Here is a 22,167-nt window from a genome sequence, read left to right on the forward strand (position 1 = left end):
CGAGGGCCAGGGCGGGAGGGGGGCTCTGCGCAGGTCGCTGGGGGCGGGGTCAATAGTAGGCGGGGCCTTTTGGGCGGGGTCGCTGTCCGACATCCCAGTCATCATCCCCCGGGCACCAAAGCCACGGGTCCGGAGTCGGATCCGAGCGCAGCGCAGCCCGCACACCCTCGGCCGCTGAGACCCGACCCACCATGGCATCACGGCTGCCACTGCTCTGTCTCTACTTTGCCGCCGCACACCTGGCAGAGGCCCGAGGTGAGGCCTGAGGCAAGCCTGGCCTGGGACCCCCAGGCCAGGAAGAGGACCGAGGGACCACATGCTTCTCGGGACCTGGGGCCCCTCCGGCGACCCAGGGCGCAGAGGTCGAGCCACGGAACTTGGGGAGTCCCGGGCCGGGCAGGGACTGCGTCCGTTCTTACCATCCGGGAGGACACTGCAGGGGCAGGGGCAGGGGTAGCGGGGATGGTCGGGAACCTGAGGTTTCTCCGGCCCCGGGGCATCTGACCCAGCTCCTTTCGGAGACCTCGAATCTCCAGGTTTCCCGCCCAGGGGTCAGACCCATCCACTCCTCCCCCGCACGCGATGCCCGGGGAAGTAGGGCCGTGGGCTGTTGAGGTCCAGTACCTCGGGGGAGACACCGATGCGAGGCGGAGGGTGCTGGCCCGACGTCGACGCCCTGCCCAGGCTCTGGGCCGGTCCGGCTGGACACCAGGACTTCTTTCGGGCAACCTAGCCGGGAGTGGGGTGGGGTGGGGTGGGATGGGGTGGCGTGGGATGGGGTGGGGTGGGGCGGAGCAGAGCAGGGAGGGGTGAGTGCGGGAGGACTTCCAGCGAGAGGTGGATGGAGCAGATGTGGAGCCCAAAGAATTCGATAAACTAGCCAGACATCCCAAAAAGGAGACACGAGCCTGCGGACAGAGGGAACACGGGCTCCCTCCCCCCCACCCCCCGCCCCCAGCCCGTGCCATTGGGTCTGAACAAGAGAAGGGATCTCAGAGCCTCGGATGCCTTCTTGGCAAGTGGGGATGACCTTAGCCTCCTGCTTGCACCGGGCGGGGGGGGGGTCACAGCGGCCCCTCTCATCCCACTTCTGTCCCCCCACTTCCCACTCCTGCAGATGTTCAGGAGCCCACAGCAGCTGCCTGGGGCCTGCAGAGACACATGCTGCACCCCAGCCAGCCCTCGCCAGCCCTGGAGGACTGGGAAGGTTGGTCAGACAGCGGGGACGGGGGTGGGGGGAAGAGTTCTCTCTCCAGTGTGGGTTTGCAGCACCCAGACTGGGGGGGTCAGGAGAAGAAAGTTAGAGTTGGAGGCGGGGCTGGCCTGTGGGGGGCGGGCAAGGCCAGCTCTCCTCTCAGATGCGGGGCTGGATCAGGGCGACCCGTGGACTCGAGGCCCCCAGGCTGGCCCCTGGTCTCAGCGTGCGGTGCCCACAGAGCCCAGCGAGTGGACATCCTGGTTCAATGTGGACCACCCGGGCGGCGACGGCGACTTCGAGACCCTGGCCGCCATCCGCTTCTATTACGGGCCCGCGCGCGTGTGCCCGAGGCCCCTGGCGCTCGAGGCGCGCACCACAGACTGGGCGCTGCCGTCGGCGGTGGGCGAGCGCGTTCATCTGAACCCCACGCGTGGCTTCTGGTGTCTCAACCGCGAGCAGCCACGCGGCCGCCGCTGTTCCAACTACCACGTGCGCTTCCGCTGTCCGCTCGGTGAGGGGCGGTGGGCGTGGTGAGGGAGGGCGTGTGCCTCGAGAGGACCAATGGCGGGACAGTGTTTGGGGCGGGGCTTTTTTTGGTGGGCGGGGCCTTGGGCTTATAGGTGGGCTGGGGCTTTCAGGACAAAGGGTTGGTGGGTTTAGGAGGGGCACAGCCTGCACTGTGGCTGGGTATTCAGGCCACGCAGTGCCTGTGGAGGGCAGCAGCCTCTGTTATCCTTTGCAGAGGTCGTGTGGACTGCGTGGGGGCCGTGGGGTCCCTGCTCCGGAAGCTGCGGACCAGGCCGTCGCTTGCGTCGCCGCAGCTGCCCAGGCCCGGGTGAGGACGCGTGTCCAGGGCGGGGTGTGGAGGCCCAGAAGTGCGTGAGGCCTCGGTGCCCAGGTATGAAGGGAAGGACCTGGGCGGGGCGTAGAGAGGAGGCGTGATCGACTCCGGGAGTGGCCTCCAAAGGAGTGGGGCGGAGCCTGGGAAGGCATCTCCCTAAGGTGGGGTACAGAGGCTGGTGGAGCCCGGGTCGCAAAGGACTGGTGAAAAGATGGGCTTGGAAGTGGAGAGCCATGGAGCCCCAGCTCGGGACTGGGTGGAGCCCTCCTTTTTCTCCCGGCCCACTGTTGCTGCAAGCACATCTGGATGGCCTGGGACTGGCACGAAGCCAGGCAGATGTTAGGGCCACTTTTCCAGGGGGCGCGCAAGCAGAATGGAAGTCGGTCCTGCCCTCCCCTCCTGGTGCCCCATGCCCACGCAGTCACGTTCACACCCTGGCAGTCCTGGTGCCCAGGCCTCCAGGACAGACACCAGGCCAGCCAGCAGGATTGGAAACTCCGCCCTGCTCAGGCTCCATAAACACGGCCTTCAGACCTTGCTGTGGGGGAGGGGGGGCGCCCCTGGCCAGTGAGGGGACCCCACCCCCAGCTCTGCCCTCCCAGCACCTCTGCTGCAAGTTTCCAGTGGAAGTTTCCATCTTCTGCAGAGGCTACAAGATCGGGAGGGGAGAGAGCTGCAGTCAGCCGCATGGCTTCTCCTGGATCCCCACTGTTCCCAGTTTAGTCTCCATCCTTTGAGACACCACCCCTGTCTCCTCGCCCAGGGTATCTCCCCTCTTTCTGGACTCCAGTTCTTTCCCACTGGCCCAGCCCTGCTCACTTACTCCATCTCCTCCACACAGTCATTGCTGAGGTCTCAGAGGGGCACAACATGGGGGGTGGAGTATGCTCCAGGTGTATTTGTTGAGTGACTAACTGATGGAAAAGCCTTCTGAGGCAGGAAACAGAGGCCTCTCTCCCTCTATGTCCCTCCAGGATGCAGCCCTGACACCTGTGGGTGCCCTGACCACATCCTCCTGGGGTCTGTGGTAACCTCATCTGGGCGACCACTGTCAGGCGCCAGGGTTTCCCTGTGGGGTCGGCCTGGCACTGTGGCCACCAGCGATGAACATGGAGCCTTCCAGGTGCCAGGGGTCTGTGCCAGTAGCCAGGCCAACATGAGTGCCCGGGTGGACGGCTTCTCTGTGGGTGTGGCCCAGACTCGAGCCAACAGCTCCAGCTCCTCAGTGGCCACCATTGTCCTGGATAAGTTGAGTGAGTGCTCAGGGTAGTGGGGCTGGGGGAGGCTACAGCGGAAGAAGCCGCCTCAGAGGCTGAGGTGGGTCTGGCCAAGCAGCCGGAAGAGGGGCTTTGCTCTGGGGAGGGGTGCCGGGTAGCACAGGATCCCAGCCCTGTCACTGTTGCCATTAGGGAAACCCTACCTGGTGAAGCACCCTGAGTCCCGAGTGCGAGAAGCTGGACATAATGTGACTTTCTGCTGCAAAGCCACAGGGAACCCTGTTCCTAAGAGATACTCATGGTGAGCGTTGGCCCAGCTCTGGAAAGGGCTGCTGCTCTCTGGCCTTTAATTGGATCGAGTTTCTTGTGATTATTTGGCACTTCTACCTCAGCTGGGCATGGTGGTACACACCTGTAATGCCAGCACCTGGGAGGCTGAGACAGGACAATCTCAAATTCGAGGTCAACCTAAACAGCTCAGTGAGACTCTGTTTCAAAAAAATTTAAAAATAAAAAGACCTTCTAAAAGCAGGTGCTGGCCTCGATTTTCCCTCTGACATGTGGGAGAACTTCACCAAGGGAGCAGGTGGGCACCTGAGGGACCCACCTCCCCAGGAAGAGGCCCCCTGGCAATGCTGCCACACTGTGTCCCCGCCTGTCCCCACACCTAGGTTCCACAATGGGAGGATGCTGGCCAGGCGGGAGCTTGGGTCTGGTGCCCACTTGGAGCTCAGTGGGCTCAGTGCTGAACAGGCGGGTGTCTACCACTGCCAGGCGTGGAGCCAGGCGGGCACTGTGCGCTCTGGCACTGCACAGCTCACCGTGCTAGGTGAGCTCCCTGACCCAACCCTGAGCCCCAGCCGAGCCTCCACCCCGATACCCATGGCGCCCCATTGAACCCCTCAGCCTGACTGCTGTCCTCTACCTCCCCAGCCCCGGGCCAGCCAGCGTGCGACCCCCGCCCCCAAGAGCATCTCATCAGACTCCCCAACTACTGTGCCCGGCCAGGCAGCAATGGCTCCGCCTACCTGGATGTGGGCCTCTGCCCCGCCAGCACCTGCCCGGGGCCTGTGGGCACCGGCACCCGCTGCGGGGATGCGGGCTCACGCTGCTGCACTGTGCGCCGTCTGGAGAGCCGGGAGATTCGCTGCACCGGTGTCATCCTGCCCGTGAAGGTGGTGACCCAGTGCGGCTGTCAGAAGTGCCTGCCCCGGCGGGGGCTCCTCCGGGGCCGAGTGGTGGCTGCTGACTCAGGAGAGCCCTTGAGCTTTGCCAGGATCCTCCTGGGCCCTGAGGCCATCGGCTTCACCTCCTACCAGGGCGACTTCACCATCGAGGTGCCCCCCACTACCGAGCGGCTGGTGGTGACCTTTGTGGACCCCCGCGGCGAGTTTGTGGACACTGTACGGGTGTTGCCTTTTGACCCTAGGGGGGCAGGCGTGTACCATGAGGTCCGGGCCCTGCGGAAGAAGGCAGCTGTCCTGCTGGACGCCAGCCAGAGCAACATGATCCCTCTGGGGGACCTGGAGGATGAAGGTCCCATTGCTGAGCTGGTGCTGCCCCCTGGCTCCATCCGGGCCTCCGACGGCAGCCCCTACACAGGGACCGTGGAGGCCAGGGTGACCTTCGTGGACCCCAGAGACCTGGCCTCAGCAGCAGCTGCCCCCAGTGACCTACGCTTTGTGGATGGAAATGGCGAGCTGGCCCCGCTGCGCACCTACGGGATGTTCTCGGTGGACCTGCGTGCACCAGGCTCCGCGGAGCAGCTACACGCAAGCCCTGTGACCGTGCACGTGGCTGCAGACCAGATCCGCATGGCCGGCCATGCTGAGGCCCTCCGGCTGTGGTCACTGGAGCCCGAGACTGGCCTGTGGGAGGAGGAGAGTGGCTTTGAGCCCCAGGTCACCCCGGGCCTCCGTGTGCGCCGTGAGGAGCGCGTGTTCCTGGCGGGCAACATGGAGATCCGCGAACGGCGTCTCTTCAACCTGGACGTGCCTGAGCACCGCCGCTGCTTCGTGAAGGTCCGGGCCTACGCCAATGACAAGTTTGTGGCCAGTGAGCAGGTGGAGGGCGTGGTGGTGACGCTGGTGAACCTGGAGCCCGCACCCGGCTACTCCGCCAACCCCCGCGCCTGGGGCCGCTTCGACAGTGCTGTCACTGGGCCCAATGGCACCTGCCTCCCAGCCTTCTGTGACCAGGACCAGCCCGATGCCTACACAGCGCTGGTTACTGCCACCATGGGGGGCGAGGAGCTGGAGGCTGCGCCCTCCAAGCCCCAGCCTCTGCCGGCCACCGTGGGTGTCACACAGCCCTACCTGGACCGGCTGGGCTACCAGCGCACGGACCATGACGACCCAGCCTTCAAGCGTACTGGCTTCCGCATCAACCTGGCCAAGCCCCGGCCTGGGGAACCCAGCGAGGCCCATGGACCGGTGTACCCATGGCGCAGCCTGCGCCAGTGCCAGGATGCCCCGGTCACTGCCAGCCACTTCCGCTTCTTCCGCGTGGAGTCAGACAAGTACGAGTACAACGTGGTCCCCTTCCAGGAGGGTGCGCCCGCCTCCTGGACCAGCGATCTCCTGTCCTGGTGGCCCAACCCGCAGGAGTTCCGAGCCTGCTACCTCAAGGTGAAGGTGCAGGGCCCCCAGGAGATGGTGGTGCGCTCCCACAATGCGGGGGGCAGCCACCCCCGCACCCAGGGCCAGCTCTATGGCCTCCGGGATGCCCGCAGCGTGCGCGACCCCCTGCGCCCCAACACCTCGGCCGCCTGCGTGGAGTTCAAGTGTGGCGGGATGCTCTTCGACCAGCAGCAGGTAGACAGGACGCTGGTGACTGTCACCCCCCAGGGCAGCTGCCGCCGAGTAGCTACCAACAGGCTCCTGCAGGATTACCTAGCTCGGCACCCGCCGCCTGCGCCTGTAGAAGACCCAGCCACCTTTGCCATGCTGGCGCCCCTGGACCCTCTGGGTCACAACTACGGCATCTACACGGTCACAGACCAGAGCCCCAGGCTGGCCAAGGAGATCGCCATTGGCCGCTGCTTTGATGGCTCCTCCGACGGCTTCTCTAGGGAGATGAAGGCTGATGTAGGCACCGCTGTCACCTTCCAGTGCCGTGAGCCGCCGGCCAGGCCCAGCCTCTTCCAGCGGCTGCTGGAGGTGCCTGCATCTGAGGTGCTGAGCGACCTCCGCAGGGAGATGGGTCGGGTGATGGCTCGGTCCCCGAGTGCCCCCCAAACACTCCAGGGCCAGTGACAGGGGCTGAGCTCCCCCACAGTCTGGCCCCATTCCTCCGAAGAGGTCCCCTGCCCGGTCTATGGGGACCCTTGAGAGTCAAGGAGGGAGGAGGGTGCACGCTGAGGCCCTGTGAGCAGAGCATCCTTCAGGTTTGCCTGGAGCAGGGGGAGATGCACAGCCCATGCAGGGCTGCGCCCTTGGCCTGTTCACCACCAGGGTGGCCTGAGCTTTGTTCTGGGGTTATTTATTAAAATAAAATGGGGGGCTGCTTGTGGGGTACATGAGGGCCAGGCTGGGCCCTGCAGGAGAGGAGGGATTTCTGGGGGTCCTCATGCCAGGGCAGCTCTGTGGCTGGGCATCCTGTGTTTGGTGTTGGAGGCCCTAGGGTATCAGGGTGGGGCGGGGTGCTCAATTAAAGATGCTTTGTGTCCACTCTGTAGTGTCTGGAGTGAGGCTGAGGGGTGGGGCAGGGCTGTCCATCCTGGGGCAGAAACACACCTTGTTGTGTTCATTCTGAAGAGTTTTGTTTTGTTTTCTGAGGCAGAGTCTCGCTATGCAGCCCTGGCTGGCCTCATACTCCTGGCAGTCCTCCTGCCTCAGCCTCCCAAATGCTGGGCTTCTAGGCATGCACCACTGCATCCCCACAGATAGAAACACACCTGCACCCCACAGGACCGTGTGTGTGCAAGCGCATGGAGACCTTAGTGGGACCTCAATGCGAGGTGCTCAGTGCTGGGCACTGTGGCTGTGGGGGGCCCAGCAGGGGGCTGGGGACGCTGCCCTGGGGTTCTGAACAGGGTTTTCACTGCCCCAGTGGTTGCCCAGCTGCCTGATGCCCAAGGCACAGGCTCCAGTGCCTGGCCTGACTTGGGGCTTGGAGGTGACAGAGTAGCCAGGCAACACCAGTCACCGATGAGGGGGGCTCCCTGGGGAACCCCATTAGCACCTGTGTAGCCTGACAGCAGCAGTGTGGCACGGCCACCCCAGGAGGTACAGGCTGTGTGTGCTGCTGGGCTCTGGCTCTGGCAGCCCGGGGGGTTCCTGTCGGGGAGTGGGGGCCCCTGCAGCTGGGTTGTTGTGGCTGCAGCTCCAGACTGGGTAATGAGGTGTCAGCCTGTGCCGCCAGAGCCTGCATGGGGCCTCGGCCAAGGCCGAGCTGGGGCCGCTGGCCGGCCTCGGGGTGGACGCAGGCCTTGGCAGGTGCAGCCTCCTGCACCCCCCTCTCTGGCCATCAAAGTGGCTGTCATCCCAGTGCTGTGGGAGGCTGAGGCAGGAGGACTGCAAGTTCCAGCCCAGCCCTGGCAACTTAATGAGACCTTGTCACAGAAATAAAATAAGAAGATCTGGGGGTGTGGTAGGGTTCGGAGGCCCTGGGTTCCATCCCTAGCACTGCAAAACAGAAGAAAACAAAAAGAAGGAGCCACAGCTCCTACCTTCCAGAGGGAGAAACTGAGGCTCACAGAGGATGTTCTGCCTGAGCTTCCGGACAGCAGCCTCCCTCCTGGAACGCGGCTGCAGCTTCTGGAAAATCCATTCCCCAGCCGTCTGCACTGCCAGCACACACCCCACTGCTGGGAGGTGTGCGGCCAAGACCCCCCCCAGAGACCCTGGCCACAGCCGCCTGGGGTCAGCTCAGGGCACAGGAGGCCCCGGGTCCCACCCACAGCATTTTTGACTTTTATAAATTTAGAACTAGGGGTTTTTAATATTCCTAGCAGGGAGCTGAAGGAGGAATTTTGGAACAAGAAAGTAGTTCAAACAAGTCTGCAGAGGCCAAGGGGAAAAAGGGAAAAACAGACACACATGGGGCACCGGCTGGATGCAGGCCTGCCCTGCCCCACACTGAGCTCACCTGAGGGTGTTTAATGTCTGTTTATTGCCTCAGACCCCAAAATGAGCTTTCAGGGAGACTGAGTTCACTCCCACTCCCCAGCCTAAGGTCACAAGCACATGTGGGTACCACAGGCTGGGGGAGAAGTTTCCTGGAAGAGGAGACAGAGGCACTGGATTCTGAAGGATGTGTAGGAGTTTGTGGATGAGGCAAGAAGGGCATTCCGGGCTGCTGGAGGTGACAGATTTTGCAAGCAGCAGGAGGAGGTCCTGGAGCAAGAGAGGTTCTGCCGTTTCTCAGGAGGATGAGTGCCCTGGCTGGCTCCTTAGCAGCCAGCCCCTCCCCCGTGAGCGCCCCTCAAAGGTCCCACTCCTCAGCCTGGCACCTCCTGTCCTGGCTGGACACCCCTGGCTCCTCCACTCCCCTCCCACCACTTCCCCGCCTCCCATCTCACTGGTCAGTTGGCAGAGTGGGGTTGCCTGAACCTCAGACCCTGAGCCCCAGCCAGCCTGGCCCAGCCCTGGGGTGGGGGGTGGGCGGCTGGGGACTCACACCCCAGGTGAGTGTGAGGTCCCCACTCCTGACCCTCAGGGTTCAGGGGGACCAGGTGGGACACATGCTGCCAAGTCACATGTCCCAGAGCCGGCGCCCTCCTCAGTCCAGGTCTCGCCCGGCCCTGGCCCTGTGTGGGGAGGTCTCCTGTCATGGTGTCACCATGCGCCACTCTGAGTTCGGTTCCACTTGTGCGGTACACAGTGCAGATGGCACCCGCCCCCCCACCGCGACACCCTGGGTCTGCACTGGCCGGGTGGTGGGGTCAGGGCAGGTTTTGATGGAAACCCTGAGAGCTGGGGAGCCTGCGCTCTTCTCGGGCCGCCCAACCCGCTTCCCGCTGACGCAGCCTCTGCACTGCCAAACCTCAGGTATGTCCTGCAGCAGTGCCCCGGCCAGCCTCCGTGGGGCCAGGCAGGGGCTTCCCGCCGACTCAGACGCCGTATCCCCAGCCAGAGCTGTCTCCGTGCTGCCCAGGTAGGAACCAGGTGGCAGAGGCCCCAGCTGTCATGTCCAGGACCCTTCTACTCCACGCAGAGCCAGTCAGCCCCTCCGAGGCTCTCTGGAGTAAGGTCAGGACTCCAGCCCTTTTCCTGGTGCCCAGAGATGCTGCTGTCTGTTTGGCTGTCCTGGGGTCTGGTGCAGGGACACATAGGGGTGCACAGAGGCCCCTGGATGCCTTTCTGCTGAGCTCTGGATACAGATTTGCTTACAGGTGCACAAACCCAGCCCCAAGCCTGGCTCTAGAGTGGTCAGAAAGGCAAGACAGAGCCAGCAGTGGCCACTCCAGCCTGTGGGATCAACGTCAGGTCAGCAATGAGCCCAGATGCAGAAGACACCCAGGGCATAGTTCTGAAGAAGGTTTACTGGAGGAGAGGGCATTTTAAACAGGGTTTTGAAACATGAGCAGGAGCCTTCCATATCAGGCTCAGCTGTTCCAAAGCTTTGACATGATCTTAGAATTCTCCTTTTGCTTTTGAGAATTTCCAGCAGTGGAGGGAGACAGATAAAGCTCAATCCATTACTTCCTCTTGAAGACACAGCAAGGGGTCCTTGGGGAACATTCAGTCAACCAGGGAGATAAAGGCAGCCTCAGCCCTAGGCTGAGAGTTACAGACCTAAGGTTTGGGGAATCCCTGATACGGATTACGTGGGTTCTGTGAGCAGCCCTTTTAGGCAGGTTCTCTTATCCCTTTTTCTGAGGCAGGGTCTGGTTGTGTAACTCAGGCTGACCTTGATTTCCCCTGGGAGACCCTCCTGCCTCAGCCTCCTGACAGCTAGGCTTACAGATGTGCGCCATCACACCAGGCTTGGCTGGGGAAACCAAGGCTGAGGGGGAACAGGGCCCCCGGGGACCCCTGGAGAGGCAGGACGGTCGGGGTCTCCCGCAGCCTGGTGGCCTAGGTGGCATGTGGGCTGCGTGGCCTGCTGGGCAGGGAGGAGCAGCAAGCACGCGTTGTGTTGGGCCAGGCCGCGTGCAGTTTGCCAGCAGGAGTGGCTGCTGGGCCGAGGAATGTCCGAGCTCGTGCGTCCCCTGGAGCCTGCTGTCTGGGTTGGTGGCCAGCCCTGGGCAGTGCCCCAGTGCTATGGCCAGGCGGCGGGAGTCCAGCCCTGGGCCCCACGACCCGGGCCTCTCCATGACTTGTATACGCCTGTGATGGGGAGCTCACCTCCTTACTGTGACCACCCGGCCCTCTGGGAAGTCCTGGCTGCCAGGCTGCGTGGAGGGGATGTAGGTGCAGCCTCTCCCCAGGGTCCTGCCTGCCCTGAGCCGCCAAGTGGCCCCGGGGCTCGGCTTGGCCCCCAAGGACCCGAGGGTGTCAACCCGAGGTGAGAAGGTGCATGCATGAAGCACCCCCTGAACGCTGCACGTGTGCCTCGCTTCTTGCTGGCCTCGTCGGACCCATTATCGTTCCATTTTACAGCTGGGGAAACCGAGGCTCGAGTGCCCTAGCTCTCCAGAGGCTGCAGGGGATGCATTCTGGAAATAGCGGGGTCTCTGCTGGTGTGCCAAGGACCACAGCCCTGCAGGACTTGGTTTCAGCGGGGTGCGGCCCCTGGTGGCTACAGGACGCGCTGCAGGCCCCAGGGTCCGAGAGGCCCCAGGCTGAACCTCCGGGTCTCCCCGTGGTGTCTCCGCTCCAGCCTCGTTTACCCAGCTGAGGACGCAGGTCTGGGGAACACAAGGCTGGCACGCAATGGGTGCCCAATAACTGTGATTCCTGCTCGGGTGCGGGCTGGGGAGGGGCTGGGGCCCTCCAGGCTTCCCCAGACTATGCACACCGCTGGAGTCTTTGGGGAACAGGAATGTTTACTGGGGTCTGCCGAGTACGACAGCACGGGCTGCATCCCAACACGGAAGAAATGAAAATGATAGTCATTTACTGGGATTGGGCCTAGGGCCCCTTGAACTTCCACCTTGAGACCTGTTGTGGACGATCTTGAAACTGTATGGGGGGGGAGGACCTTGTAACTGCTTCAGCCCCTGTCTTGGGGCTGAATATACCTCCGATCACTGCATCGGGGGTGTCTCCAGATCTTCCCGAGCGTGTGTCAGAGGGAGGATCTGGAAATTTTTACTAGGGCTCAGGCATGGAGAGTTGAAATTCCTATGTGGGGGGCCTCGAAACGCCCATCAAGGTTCGCCTGCTGGAGGCCCTAAGGAAGGAGTGGTTGGGGCATTCATCAAGCCCGAAGAAGGCTAGACAGGTCCTGAAGCCAGCACCTGGGACGGTGTCTGGGGACCAGGGACGGCAGCCACCTCCGCCCTTCCACTGCATAGCTCGGTATCTGAACCTCCACTGTGTCCCCCTAGGTGACCTCCAAGGTTTCTAGACTTGGGCAGGGTGGGAAGGGGCGGGGCGGAACCCTGGGGCGGGGTCAAATGAGTAGTGGGCGTGGCCAGACGAGGGCGGAGCCGACGAACAAGAAAATAGAATTGGGTTGGGTAAGGCGATGGGCGGGGCCAATAGACCTAGAGGTCCACAGGGAGCTTGGCTAAGAATCCCGCCAGGCGGGGGCGGAGCCAGGTAATAGGCGGGGCATGGCCCGAATAGGCTGGGCAAGACGAGGGGCAGGGCGAGGTGCTGGGCGGAACTAGCCAGGGACGGGGCCATGTGGTGGACATGGTCAGCCCAGGGTGTCTAAGATGGGCGGGATAAAGCGAGGGTAGAGGCGGGGCCACCGGGGGCGAGGACGGAACCGGCAGAGGGGCGGAGCCCGGTGGTGTGGAACCTTTTCCTTGGCAGTTTGGGTCTCAGGAAGGATAGGAACATTTCGTCAACGGCCCCAAGTGAGTGACCGCGGCTGGGACCACAGCTCGCTGCACCCCTTGACCTCCCCATGGCGCCGCTTTAATCCAGGAAACCCCCCTGACCAATCAGGTGTAGGACTGAGTCCTCACAGCACAGCGGCGCAAAGGCCCTGTGGCCAGGGCGTGCTACTGGGGCACAGCCAGGCGCTCGGTGCAGCCAGGGACTGCGGATGGGACTGGTCACGGAGGGGGCGGCCTGCGGTCTCCACGCTCTGGTGCGCTCACACCGCGGCGGCGCCCCCTGGTGGCCAGCAAAGCCAGACGCCTGGACCACTACTCCGAGCTCCGTGGTTCCCAGCATTCAGCAATGCTTAAGGTGTGACCTCACCAAGCCTTCCCAAGCCCGGCAGGCAGGTGGCACTGCCATCCCCAGCGCACACGGGGGAAACTAAGGCTCAGACGCGGGATGCGAGGCGGGCCCGAGCCTAGGAGCTTGTGTTGGGCTCCTGGTGGCTGTCCACATCCCCCACCGAGTCCCTACTGGTTTCAGGGCCCCTAGGGGCCCGGACAGTGTGGGTACTGGGGAGGGGAGCTGCACCCCAGGGCTCCCTTGCCCCTTGGTCTCCGGAGTGGCTTCCTCAGACTCTCATTTGTTGGGTTTTGGTGACTGCTGTGGGAATCCATATCATCACCTGGCAGCCTCTACTTACCTTTTATTTATATGAATTTACTGCTGGGGCTGGAACCCAGGGCCTCAACATTGAGCTACATCTTTTTTTTTTTTTTTTTTTTTTTTTTGTCTTTTTCGTTTTTATCAGTACCAGGGATCGAACTCACGACTGCCTGCTTGCAAGGCAGGCGCTTATGCCGCTGAGCTAAATCCCCAGCCCCTTGAGCTACATCTTCACCCTATTTTATTTATTTGCTTTTTTGGTCAGGGTCTTGCTAAGCTGCTACACTGTGACTGGGGAAAACATGAACTTAAAATCCTCTTGCCTCAGCCTTCCAGAATGCTGGATTAGTACACCATGCCCAGCGCCAATGCCCCTATTTGAAATGCACGCCTCCCAGCTCCTGAACTTTTTTTTGGAAACAGAATCTCACTAGGGTTGGCCTTAAACTAGCAGCAATCCTCTGGCTTCAGCTTCCCAAGTGTTAGGATAACAGATGTGGGCCACTAGGCCTGGCACAGCTCCTGAATTTTTACAGTTGGATGTGGGTTTTTAGGCAGAAATGTATCCTCTACTTTCCAGTTTCTTGCTATTCCAAGATAAGGAAGCTGGGTGTGATGGTACATGCTTGTTATCCTGGCATTTGGGAGGCTGAGGCAGGAGGATCTCTGCAAGTTCAAGGCCCAGCTGGACTACAGAGCAAGTTCAAGGCAAGCCTGAACTGCATAGGAAGACCTTGTCTCAGAAAAAGGTAAAAAAAAGGAAACCTAAGGGGTCTGATAGCCCAGAGCCCCTTCCCTGAGGACCCTTCTGACAGAGACTGGTGTGTGGTCTTCACCCTGGCCTGGGTATCACCTGTGAAATGAAGCAACCATAACTCCTTGGTCTCAAATCGACCATGTTGCTCTGTGCCAGTCACCCAGGGACAGGAGGGGGTGGTCCTCTGTGTCCCCACCCTGTCCTCTGTGTCCCAGCCTACCTGGGTCCCAGTGGCTTTTGTGGAGTGAAGCCTTGATTTCTTGGAACTGGGTTGGAGGTGGTGCAGCCTCCACCAAAGCCTCCAGGAGGATCCAGAGGTCTGGGTCACTGTCCCTCAGCAAACCCATACACAGGAGCAAGGCAAAGCAGAGAAAAGGCATACACACAACACGCGAATCTGACCCAAATGAACCAGGCAGGCAAATCGTATGCAAACAAATGTAAATATCACAGGAAGTGGCCACCTCCAGAGTCACTGCATCTGCAGGGGTGGTGGTTATTGTGGACGCTGCACCCTTTCTACAGATCCTGGGAGGCCAGTCACGGGTCCCCAGGCTTCCGGTTCTGCTCTCAGCAGGTCCTGCGGGCTAGGGAGGTCCCTAGTGGCCAGAAGTGGCATTGCTGTCAGCTTTTCCCATCCCCTGGTCAGTCACCCCCTCTCTGCCCCAGATGGTGAGGGGATGAGGAGCAGGATGGGCTGACAGGTGTGGGTAGGAAACCTTTGGTCTTTTTTTTTTTTTTTTTTTTTTTTTTTTTTTTTTTTTTTTGTCTTTTTCGTTTTTACCGGTACCGGGGATCGAACTCACGACTGCCTGCTTGCAAGGCAGGCGCTTATGCCGCTGAGCTAAATCCCCAGCCCCTTCCTTTGGTCTTTTTTGTTTTTTATTTTTCGAGACAAGGCCTCATTCTGTAGCCCAAGTGGACTCCAAACTCGCAGTGATTCTCCTGCATCAGCCTCCCAGAGCACATCGATGACAGGTATGCACCACCAAGCTGGGTGTTGAATTGTACATTTTTCTGACGGAAACTTATGAAGAGAGCAAAAGTCACAAAAGTAAGCTACCAGGGGAAGACCCGGTCAGCCCTGTCACCTTGGCCTGGCAGCACTGGGAAACAGCTGGCCGTGGCTGTGTGTCTGCCCACCACTCCCTCGAGGCGTGAAGCTCCCTCGGCTCCCTATGTTTGTCCTCCCCGGTGCCACATTGGCCTCATTAGACATTTGTCCCATCTCTCACCTCTGGCTCATCCCCAGGGCTGGTCCCTCAGGTGACCTTCAGCTGCTCCAGTGTGGTCGCCTGGCAGCCAGGAGGCCCTGGGGACCAGGGCCAGCTCAGCTGTGTGCCATGTGGGAAGTGGATGAGGCCTCTGTGTCATTTGATTTATTTCTTAAGCTGTATAACCAATTTAATTGAAAATTTATTTTGGGAGGGAGTACAGGATCTCACTATGCAATTCAGGCTGGCCTGACACTCACAATGATCCCCCTGCCTCAGCCTCCTGAGTGCTGGGATTACAGGCCTGTACCACCAGGTCAGGTGCTGGCAACAATCTTTCTTATTCAAAGAAACGCTCCTGCCGCGCCTGAGCCAGAAGTGACGGGAAGAAGGTGTGGCTGCTTAGGCACAGCTGGAGTCATCAGAATATGGTCTTAGGGGCCTGGCTGGGTCCTGAGGTGACTGCATCCTGTCTGTCCCCTGCCTGTGCATCTGAGATTTCCAGGCTGGCCAATTTGGGCTAAGGAAACTGTCCTGGCACCCGGAGTCAGGGTGTTCATGCTGAGCACGCAGAGGGGAGCAACCTCTGGGTGCATCGACACATGTGACCTTAGGGGATCTGTGTGTACTCGGAGCTTGCAACTGGGCCACACCTCTGGAGGTCAGACTCTGCCACCCTCAGGAGCTGAGGACAGGTTTACTGGGGATGAGGCCCCACGCCTGAGGCTGCGATCGCTTGGCCTGGGGAATCCAGAAGCGCTTGGTTTACCAAGTTGTGCAGCCACCACCTGATATTTTCACCATCCCAAATAGAATCTGTCCCCACCACGAGTCACCTCCCACTTCACCTGTCCCCAGCAACAGCAGCCATTGATTTCACTTTCTGGATTAGGTTTTAATGGTGCAAATGCAATCAGCCCTGGCCAGGTGTGCGGACACATATCGGTAATCCCAGCACTCAGGAGGCTGAGGCAGGAGGATCTCCTCGAGTTAGAGGCCAGTCTAGGTTACATAGAGAGATATCCTGCAGCTGTGACAGGCCTACCCCGTCCGGGAGGCGTCCTGGAGCTGACTGTGCTAGTAGCCGAGGGGTGCGCTGACCTAGTGAGTGGGTTGCAGCTTCTCCAAAGGGACTCCCCCGGCTGCCCAGCTCCACCCCTGGATCCTCCTACCTCGGAGATACAGAACTGCTCTTTTTGTTTGTTTGTTTTGTTTTTGTGTGTTTGGGAAAGATCTCATTATGCGGTTCAGGCTAACCTTGAACACACTTTGTTACCTAAGTTGGCCTCGAACTCGCGACGATACTTCTGCCTCAGCTTCCCGAGTGCCGGGATGGCAGGTGTGCAGTCTCAGACTGGGAAGGGAGCAGGCTCAGCTCTCCCGGTTCTCCGCCACAGAGCTCCGCCCCGCCCCGCGGCAAAGGACGTCGTGGTTTATCCGCGCACTCGGGCTCCGCCTTCCCCCCCGCAGGCCAGGCCCACTCGCCTGACCGGGGGTTGCCGGGATGCGGGAATTGCCAGGGGAGGGGGTACCCTGTACCAGCTCAGAACACCACTGTGACCGACGACGTCTGCAAATCTCGCCTCGCCCTGCTCCGCCACACGCCCAGCCCCAAGGTTCAGCGAAGGGCCTGTGGCTGCCTTCGGGACCCTCCAGCCACCTCAAAAAGTCTCGGCGGAGCCCACGTAGTGGTGCACGCGTGTCAACCCAGCAACGGGAGGCTGAGGCAGGAGGATCGATGCAAGTTCGGGCAGCCTGCACTGCACAGCGGGACACTGTCTGAAAAACAAAACAAAACAGCCCACCCCCAAAAAAACTTCCCCCAAAGGGCAGTGCTAGGTGGGTGGTCCAGGTGTGGGGCGCGCGTGGGCCCCGCAGATCTTCATCCCGAGCTGCTCCGAGCAGCGGCGATTTCCGTCCTCAGCGATCTGTCCCTGGGCCTCTAGCCGAGCCGTCCTCGCAGGGAGTCCCGTAGCGTGACCGTGGTCGTGGCCATGCGTGGGACTCTGACGCTCATCCTCACTCACCCTTCCTGGGGTGCACCCCGTCCCCAGGGAGCTCGCAGCGCGAGGGGCCTGGGGTCCACTACGAGGGGCCCGGGGCGCGGAAGTGTCTGGGAGTCTCCGCTGTCGCCGCGCCCGCAGTCGGGCTCTAGGTGGCGGACATCCCTGTCTGCGGAGCACGGAGCAGCAACCACGCCCGCGCTGAGACGCTTCCTGCTTCCGGGCAGGACACAGGTCATCAGAGCCACCGCTTCCTGAGCGGGCAGCAGAGCGCAACACCGCGCAGAAGGCATTGCCAAAGCAGCAAAGAACAAAGAAAAAAAGAGACCGCACTGGGGTCACTCCTGGGGTCCAGGAGGCGGTGCTGCCTTGCTTAGCGCCCTGCTGAGGCCAGGGGTCACCCTCTGCACCCCGGGGTGGGGGTGGGGTGCAGATTGTGCTTCTGCTGTGGATGGGGCGGTGCGGTTGTGCTTCTGGCACGCAGCACAGGCCCTGGCAGAAGTCTTATAATTAGAAATAAAAAAAACAGAGCAGAGATAGCGTGGCCGTGCAACGCAGGCATCAGAGTGCTCAGGAGGCTGAGGCAGGAGGATTGCTGAAGTTCAAGGCCAATATGGGCTCCGAGGTGAGACCCTGCTTTGGAAAAAAAAAAACTAAAGATAATGTGTGTTTGTATTTTTCTTTGGGGATGGAACCCAGGCTCTGTCTTGCAGGAGCCCTGCCGCAGACGCGGAGGAATTTGCAGGTGTCACTGCCCACTCTGGGCACCGCCTGTTTACCCTCTGGCCTGCGTCCCTCCCCTTCCCGTGGAGTGCAGCTTTCTCACTGGGGTGAAATCAGGTTTGTCAGCTTTCCCTTCGTTGCCTGGGCTGTGGCTTCTGAGAAACCATCAGCTCACTGGACGGGAGGACCTGATTCCCGGCGGAACACCCCCCCTCCCCAGCCCCTCAAGGGTCACAGGCTTTGCTCTCACTGGGAGGAAGCCAGGGCCTTGAACCCGCAGACTGCACTCACCACCGAGCCACACCTCAGGCCGGTGTTTCACTTAATTTTTTACTTCTAGACGCATTGAACTACTCTTGTTTCTTCCTGTGTGTAGCAGTGTGCAGTGATCACCGCCATCATGGGCAGATCACCTCTGGACAGATTTTTTTTGTCCCTGCCCTCCCCTCCCTGCTCCTTCCACCTCATGGTCCTTTCCTGTGCACAAAAGCGCTATTTCTGTTTATTTCTTTTTTCCTCTCTTCCCTATGCCCGCTCTCCATCTCATGACCGTCTAATCATTTGCAAAAGGTCTCCCTACATCCTGTTACCTGTCTTTTATTTTGCTCTTTACATTTTTGGTTCTCACACAAGGGAAGCCTTGCAATATTTAAGCTCGTGTGTCTAATTTGTTTCACTTGATACTATAGGCTCAGGCTGGCCAAGAGTTTCTCCTGTCTCAGCCTCCTGAGTAGTTGAACTACAGATATACAGCACGGAGCCCAGGAGGAATACATGTTAAAAAGACCTTCGCAACTGCTCTTCGGGGAGTGAACTTTGGGAGTCCAGGAGAGGGGTCTGGAGACTGCCGAGGCCTCCACAGGACTGCTGTACTCTTGGCCTTGGGTTATCATAGGTGACATGAAAATGGGCCCACGTCTGATTTCTCGAGGGGAGTTGACAGATCTTCCATTCCTTGGTATGGGGTTTCAGGAAACGGACCCAAGGATCCTGGCCACACTTAGGTGTGCAGAGCCGGCTGGGCAGACAGACCTTGCAGCTGGGGTGGGGAGGTTGGGGAAGGGTTTCAAAGAAGAGCTATGTTTCCATCAGGTTACGCTGAAAATCTTCACATTCCTCAAGAGGCGGCGCCACACAGGCAGCTGGGTTTGGGGAACTGGACTCCCAGCTTCTTGGGAGGCTGAGGCAGGAGGATTGCAAGTTTGTGCCCAATGTGGGCAACTTAGCAAGACCTTGCTTTGAGTTTTTTAAAAAAGGAGGCCAGGTTTGGTGCTCAGTAGTGCACCCCTGCTTTGATCCCCAGAATGAGGAGCCACAAAACAGTTCCAGGAGAGAAATGTGCGAAACACAGAGGGGATAAGGGTAGCCCAGGCTGGGGTGGGGAGAGAAGGGACAGGATGTAGAAATAGTCACTGAAAACCCTTCTGTGCTTTATTGTGGAGGAGAGCGAGAAAGTGTAGGTGCATTCATCATGGGTGGCTTCAGACTCGAAGTGATCCTCCTGCCTTAGCCTCCCGAGTGCTGTGTGTCACCCTACCTTGCACCAGAAATATTGACTTCTAAATGCAATGAAAAGTCTGGGAATAGGTCATTTCAGTGTCCATATTTCCCAACCTCTCCATTGACCAGACCAACCAAAATGACTGTATTTCTTTCTCAAACCACAGCTGGTCACCTCACTGTGGTCAGATCACCTCACATGTGCCTCAAAAATCCAACCCCTAGCTAGGCATGATGGCTCACGCCTATAACCCCAGCATTGGGGAGTCTGAGGCAGGAGGATTATTGCAAATTTGAGACCAGCCTGGGCTACAAAGTGGGCTCAAGGCCAGCCTGAACTACATAGTGAGATCCTCTCAAAAAGACAAAAACCAAACAAAACTCACCCCCCCCCCCCAAACCCAACCCATGCCCCTCTTCCCTGAGGTGCGGGGAAGCCCTGTTCCTCTCAGGGCCAAGGTGCCCCTCAGGGGCCGCCTCACCTTTAACCCCTGCATCTTCCCTAAGAGGCGCCTGGTAGGACCTGAGTGCTGTGGGCAGGGTCTTCATGCTTTGCAACCACTCTGGCCAGCCTCTTCTACACACCCTGGCAGGCGCAGGCACAGCTACAGAGGTCAGACTGGCAGAAGGGAGCCGGTATGATGGCGCATCCCTGTCATCCCAGCACTCTGGAGGCTGAGGCAGGAGGATCACTGAGTCTGAAGCCAACCGGGGGTACATGGTGAGACCGTCTCAAAAACAAAAAAACGAGGGCTGGGGATTTAGCTCAGCGGCAAAACCACCACACATACTGGGTTGTTTTCCTTAAGCACATTTTTGAGAGAACCTAACCTAATGTAACGTTTGAAATGAAAATTTCCCTCTTGAGGGACAGCAGAACTCAACTGCCTCAAGGTTATGAAGGGGCCACAGGCAGAGTGAGCGCAGCCAGGTGAGAGCCGTGCGAGGGTCTTGGCCAGGGCCGCCACCTGTCCTCCTTCCTGGCGGTTACTCCGGCCGGATAGGGAGCAGGGAGGCGCCACCAGTGCCGGTGCCATGGTGCTCGGGGCATCGTACCCAGGACCCCTTCCCGCCTTGGATGCTGCATGGGGGGAGGGGTGCTCCGCGTGGGGCAGCATTTGGGGATTATGTCCCAGGGTCTTGCCCTGCAGGCTGGCCTCGAACTCGTGGCGACGACGGGCCATAATCCTGAAAGCAAGAGCGTGAAAGCCGGTCAGAGCCTGGTTTGTGGCTCTGAACCTAAGCAATATCTTATTTTTCAAATTTGTAGCACGAATCAGACAGAACGGGTCTCCAGCCCGGGATGAGCGCCGAGATCCAGTACCGTCCAGCCCCGACCCGGATCTCTCAACGCCCCCTCAGGCGTTGCAGCGGCATACTGCAGTCTTGAGCCCACCCCCTCCGCGGCGGCCAGCCAATCGTCGCTATGCTCCGCCTACGGGCGCGCCTCCAAATCGTTCTGATCCAATAAGCGTCCTGCATCGTCTTCGAGGCACGCCTCAAAGGCCCAGACTCTTTGGAAGTTGCTAAGGCAACGGCGCCGGCCTTCTCCACCTTCCTCCTAGGGGAAAGCGGGTCTGAAGCCGGCTGGGTCTGAGTCCCTCCAACACTTAACTAGCCCTCGGTCTACCTGGGTCCCCTACAGCTGCCTCATCCTCCTTAGGCGAGTATCACTAGGGCTCCCTGTTCCTCCTTTGGCCCAGGTCCAGCTGTTCCTGATGGTGAACGGGAGGCACTGAATTGTTCCCTCTAATGCAGAAGTATCGCTCACCACTGCAGAGGGGTGGAGGGATTCAGTTGACCTCGCCGGATTGTCTTAAGATGCCAGGATTGGGTGCGTGTGGTGGCGCATGCCTGTGAACTCAGCATGCAGGAAGGAGGCTGAAGCAGGAGAATCCCTGGGGCTTCTAGGTCAGCCTGAATTACATAACCAGGTTTTGTCAGAAAATGCAAGGCGGCCTGGGAAACTCAACCCTCGGTTTTACCAAAAAAAAAAAAGCCAGTGGTTGTCAACTGAACAAAGGGTGTTAGCTGATTGCCCTGAAGTGCACCTAGTTAGAACTGGTGGGGGACTCTACAGGGGACGGCAGGGGCTGGAAACCAGCGGTGCTAGGCTTGGTCTTTAGCTGGAGTGACAGGAAGTCACAGAACAAGTGCTGGCCACAAGTGCTGGTCACAATCAGGGGTGGCTGGGTAGCAGCTTTCAGAGAACTTGCAGGGGGGCTCACTGAAGGCTTTGAGGCCCAGCAGAGACAAAACCTGATGGTACCAGCAGAGGAGAACCAGACAGAAAAGTGGATTGGACAAGATCCCAAAGGAGAAGCCAGGAGGCTGAGGCAGGAGGACTGCCAGTAGGGAGGCCAGCCTGGACTGCATAGTGACACCCTGTCTCAAAAATACAAACAAAACAAAAAGATTCTAAAGGAAAACCTGGAGGGGCTGATGTTAGAGCGCTCAAAGCAGCAGGGGACACAGGGCTGACTTTTGGAGCCCCCAGGGATCGGCTGGCTGCCAGAGAACCCAGGGTGCTATGTTCACCCACTGGCCATGGAGGCCTGCGTTCTGGGATGTGTTCGGGAGGGTATGGGCATCACCTCTGGACACCCAGGCCTAGGCAGCGGTTCAGATGTGTGCTGATTTTCATCAAGGACCTCTGAGGCTAAGGCATGGCCCTGTGTGTCCACAGGGAGCTCCTGACCCTGAAGTGCCTGGCAGGATGCCACCCCATACTGCCAGGGGGTGCACAAGGAGCCTCGCCCATGTGATGCTCTGGGGGCGCTGTGGGCTGAGAGCTGCTGTGCCCAGGTTGTGTAACCAGGGCAGATCTTGGCCTCCCTGATCGACTTCCCTCCTAGGAAAAGCAGAACACATGGGCCACAAGAGGTGGGGGAGAGGGGTGCTGACTGCTCAGCAGTGCGTGGGTCACATCAGAGGGGCTCGAGGCAGCTGTCAAATCCTACACTCTGCTTCCTGTGCTGACCTGCGTGTAACTGTGATATGGATGGTGGGGTGTGTGGTGACACAGAGACGGCTAGATCCAGGACCTTGAGCAATCTGGACTCAGCAGGGTCTGGTGGTGCGCACCTGTCAACCCAGCATGCAGGAGGCTGAGGCAAGAGGATCACTGTGAATTCAAGGTCAGCCTGGACAGTATGACAAGACACTTACC

At 59.9% G+C, this 22,167-nt stretch overlaps 1 protein-coding gene across 1 annotated transcript; it reads left to right on the forward strand.

The window, feature by feature from the left end:
* Positions 1-85: 85 nt before the first annotated feature.
* On the forward strand, positions 86-6,924 carry Cilp2 (cartilage intermediate layer protein 2). Its single transcript, XM_013147548.2, has 8 exons — positions 86-255; positions 1,118-1,207; positions 1,437-1,709; positions 1,941-2,096; positions 3,014-3,292; positions 3,449-3,557; positions 3,928-4,085; positions 4,190-6,924. The coding sequence occupies exons 1-8, from the start codon at positions 192-194 to the stop codon at positions 6,508-6,510; spliced, it is 3,450 nt and encodes a 1,149-aa protein (XP_013003002.1). The 5' UTR covers positions 86-191; the 3' UTR covers positions 6,511-6,924.
* The last annotated feature ends 15,243 nt before the right edge of the window (positions 6,925-22,167 follow it).

This window comes from Cavia porcellus, unplaced genomic scaffold, assembly GCF_034190915.1.
Source record: "Cavia porcellus strain 051 isolate PalLab524CR breed Dunkin Hartley unplaced genomic scaffold, mCavPor4.1 scaffold_17, whole genome shotgun sequence".
In the NCBI taxonomy this organism is placed as follows: Eukaryota; Metazoa; Chordata; class Mammalia; order Rodentia; family Caviidae; genus Cavia; species Cavia porcellus.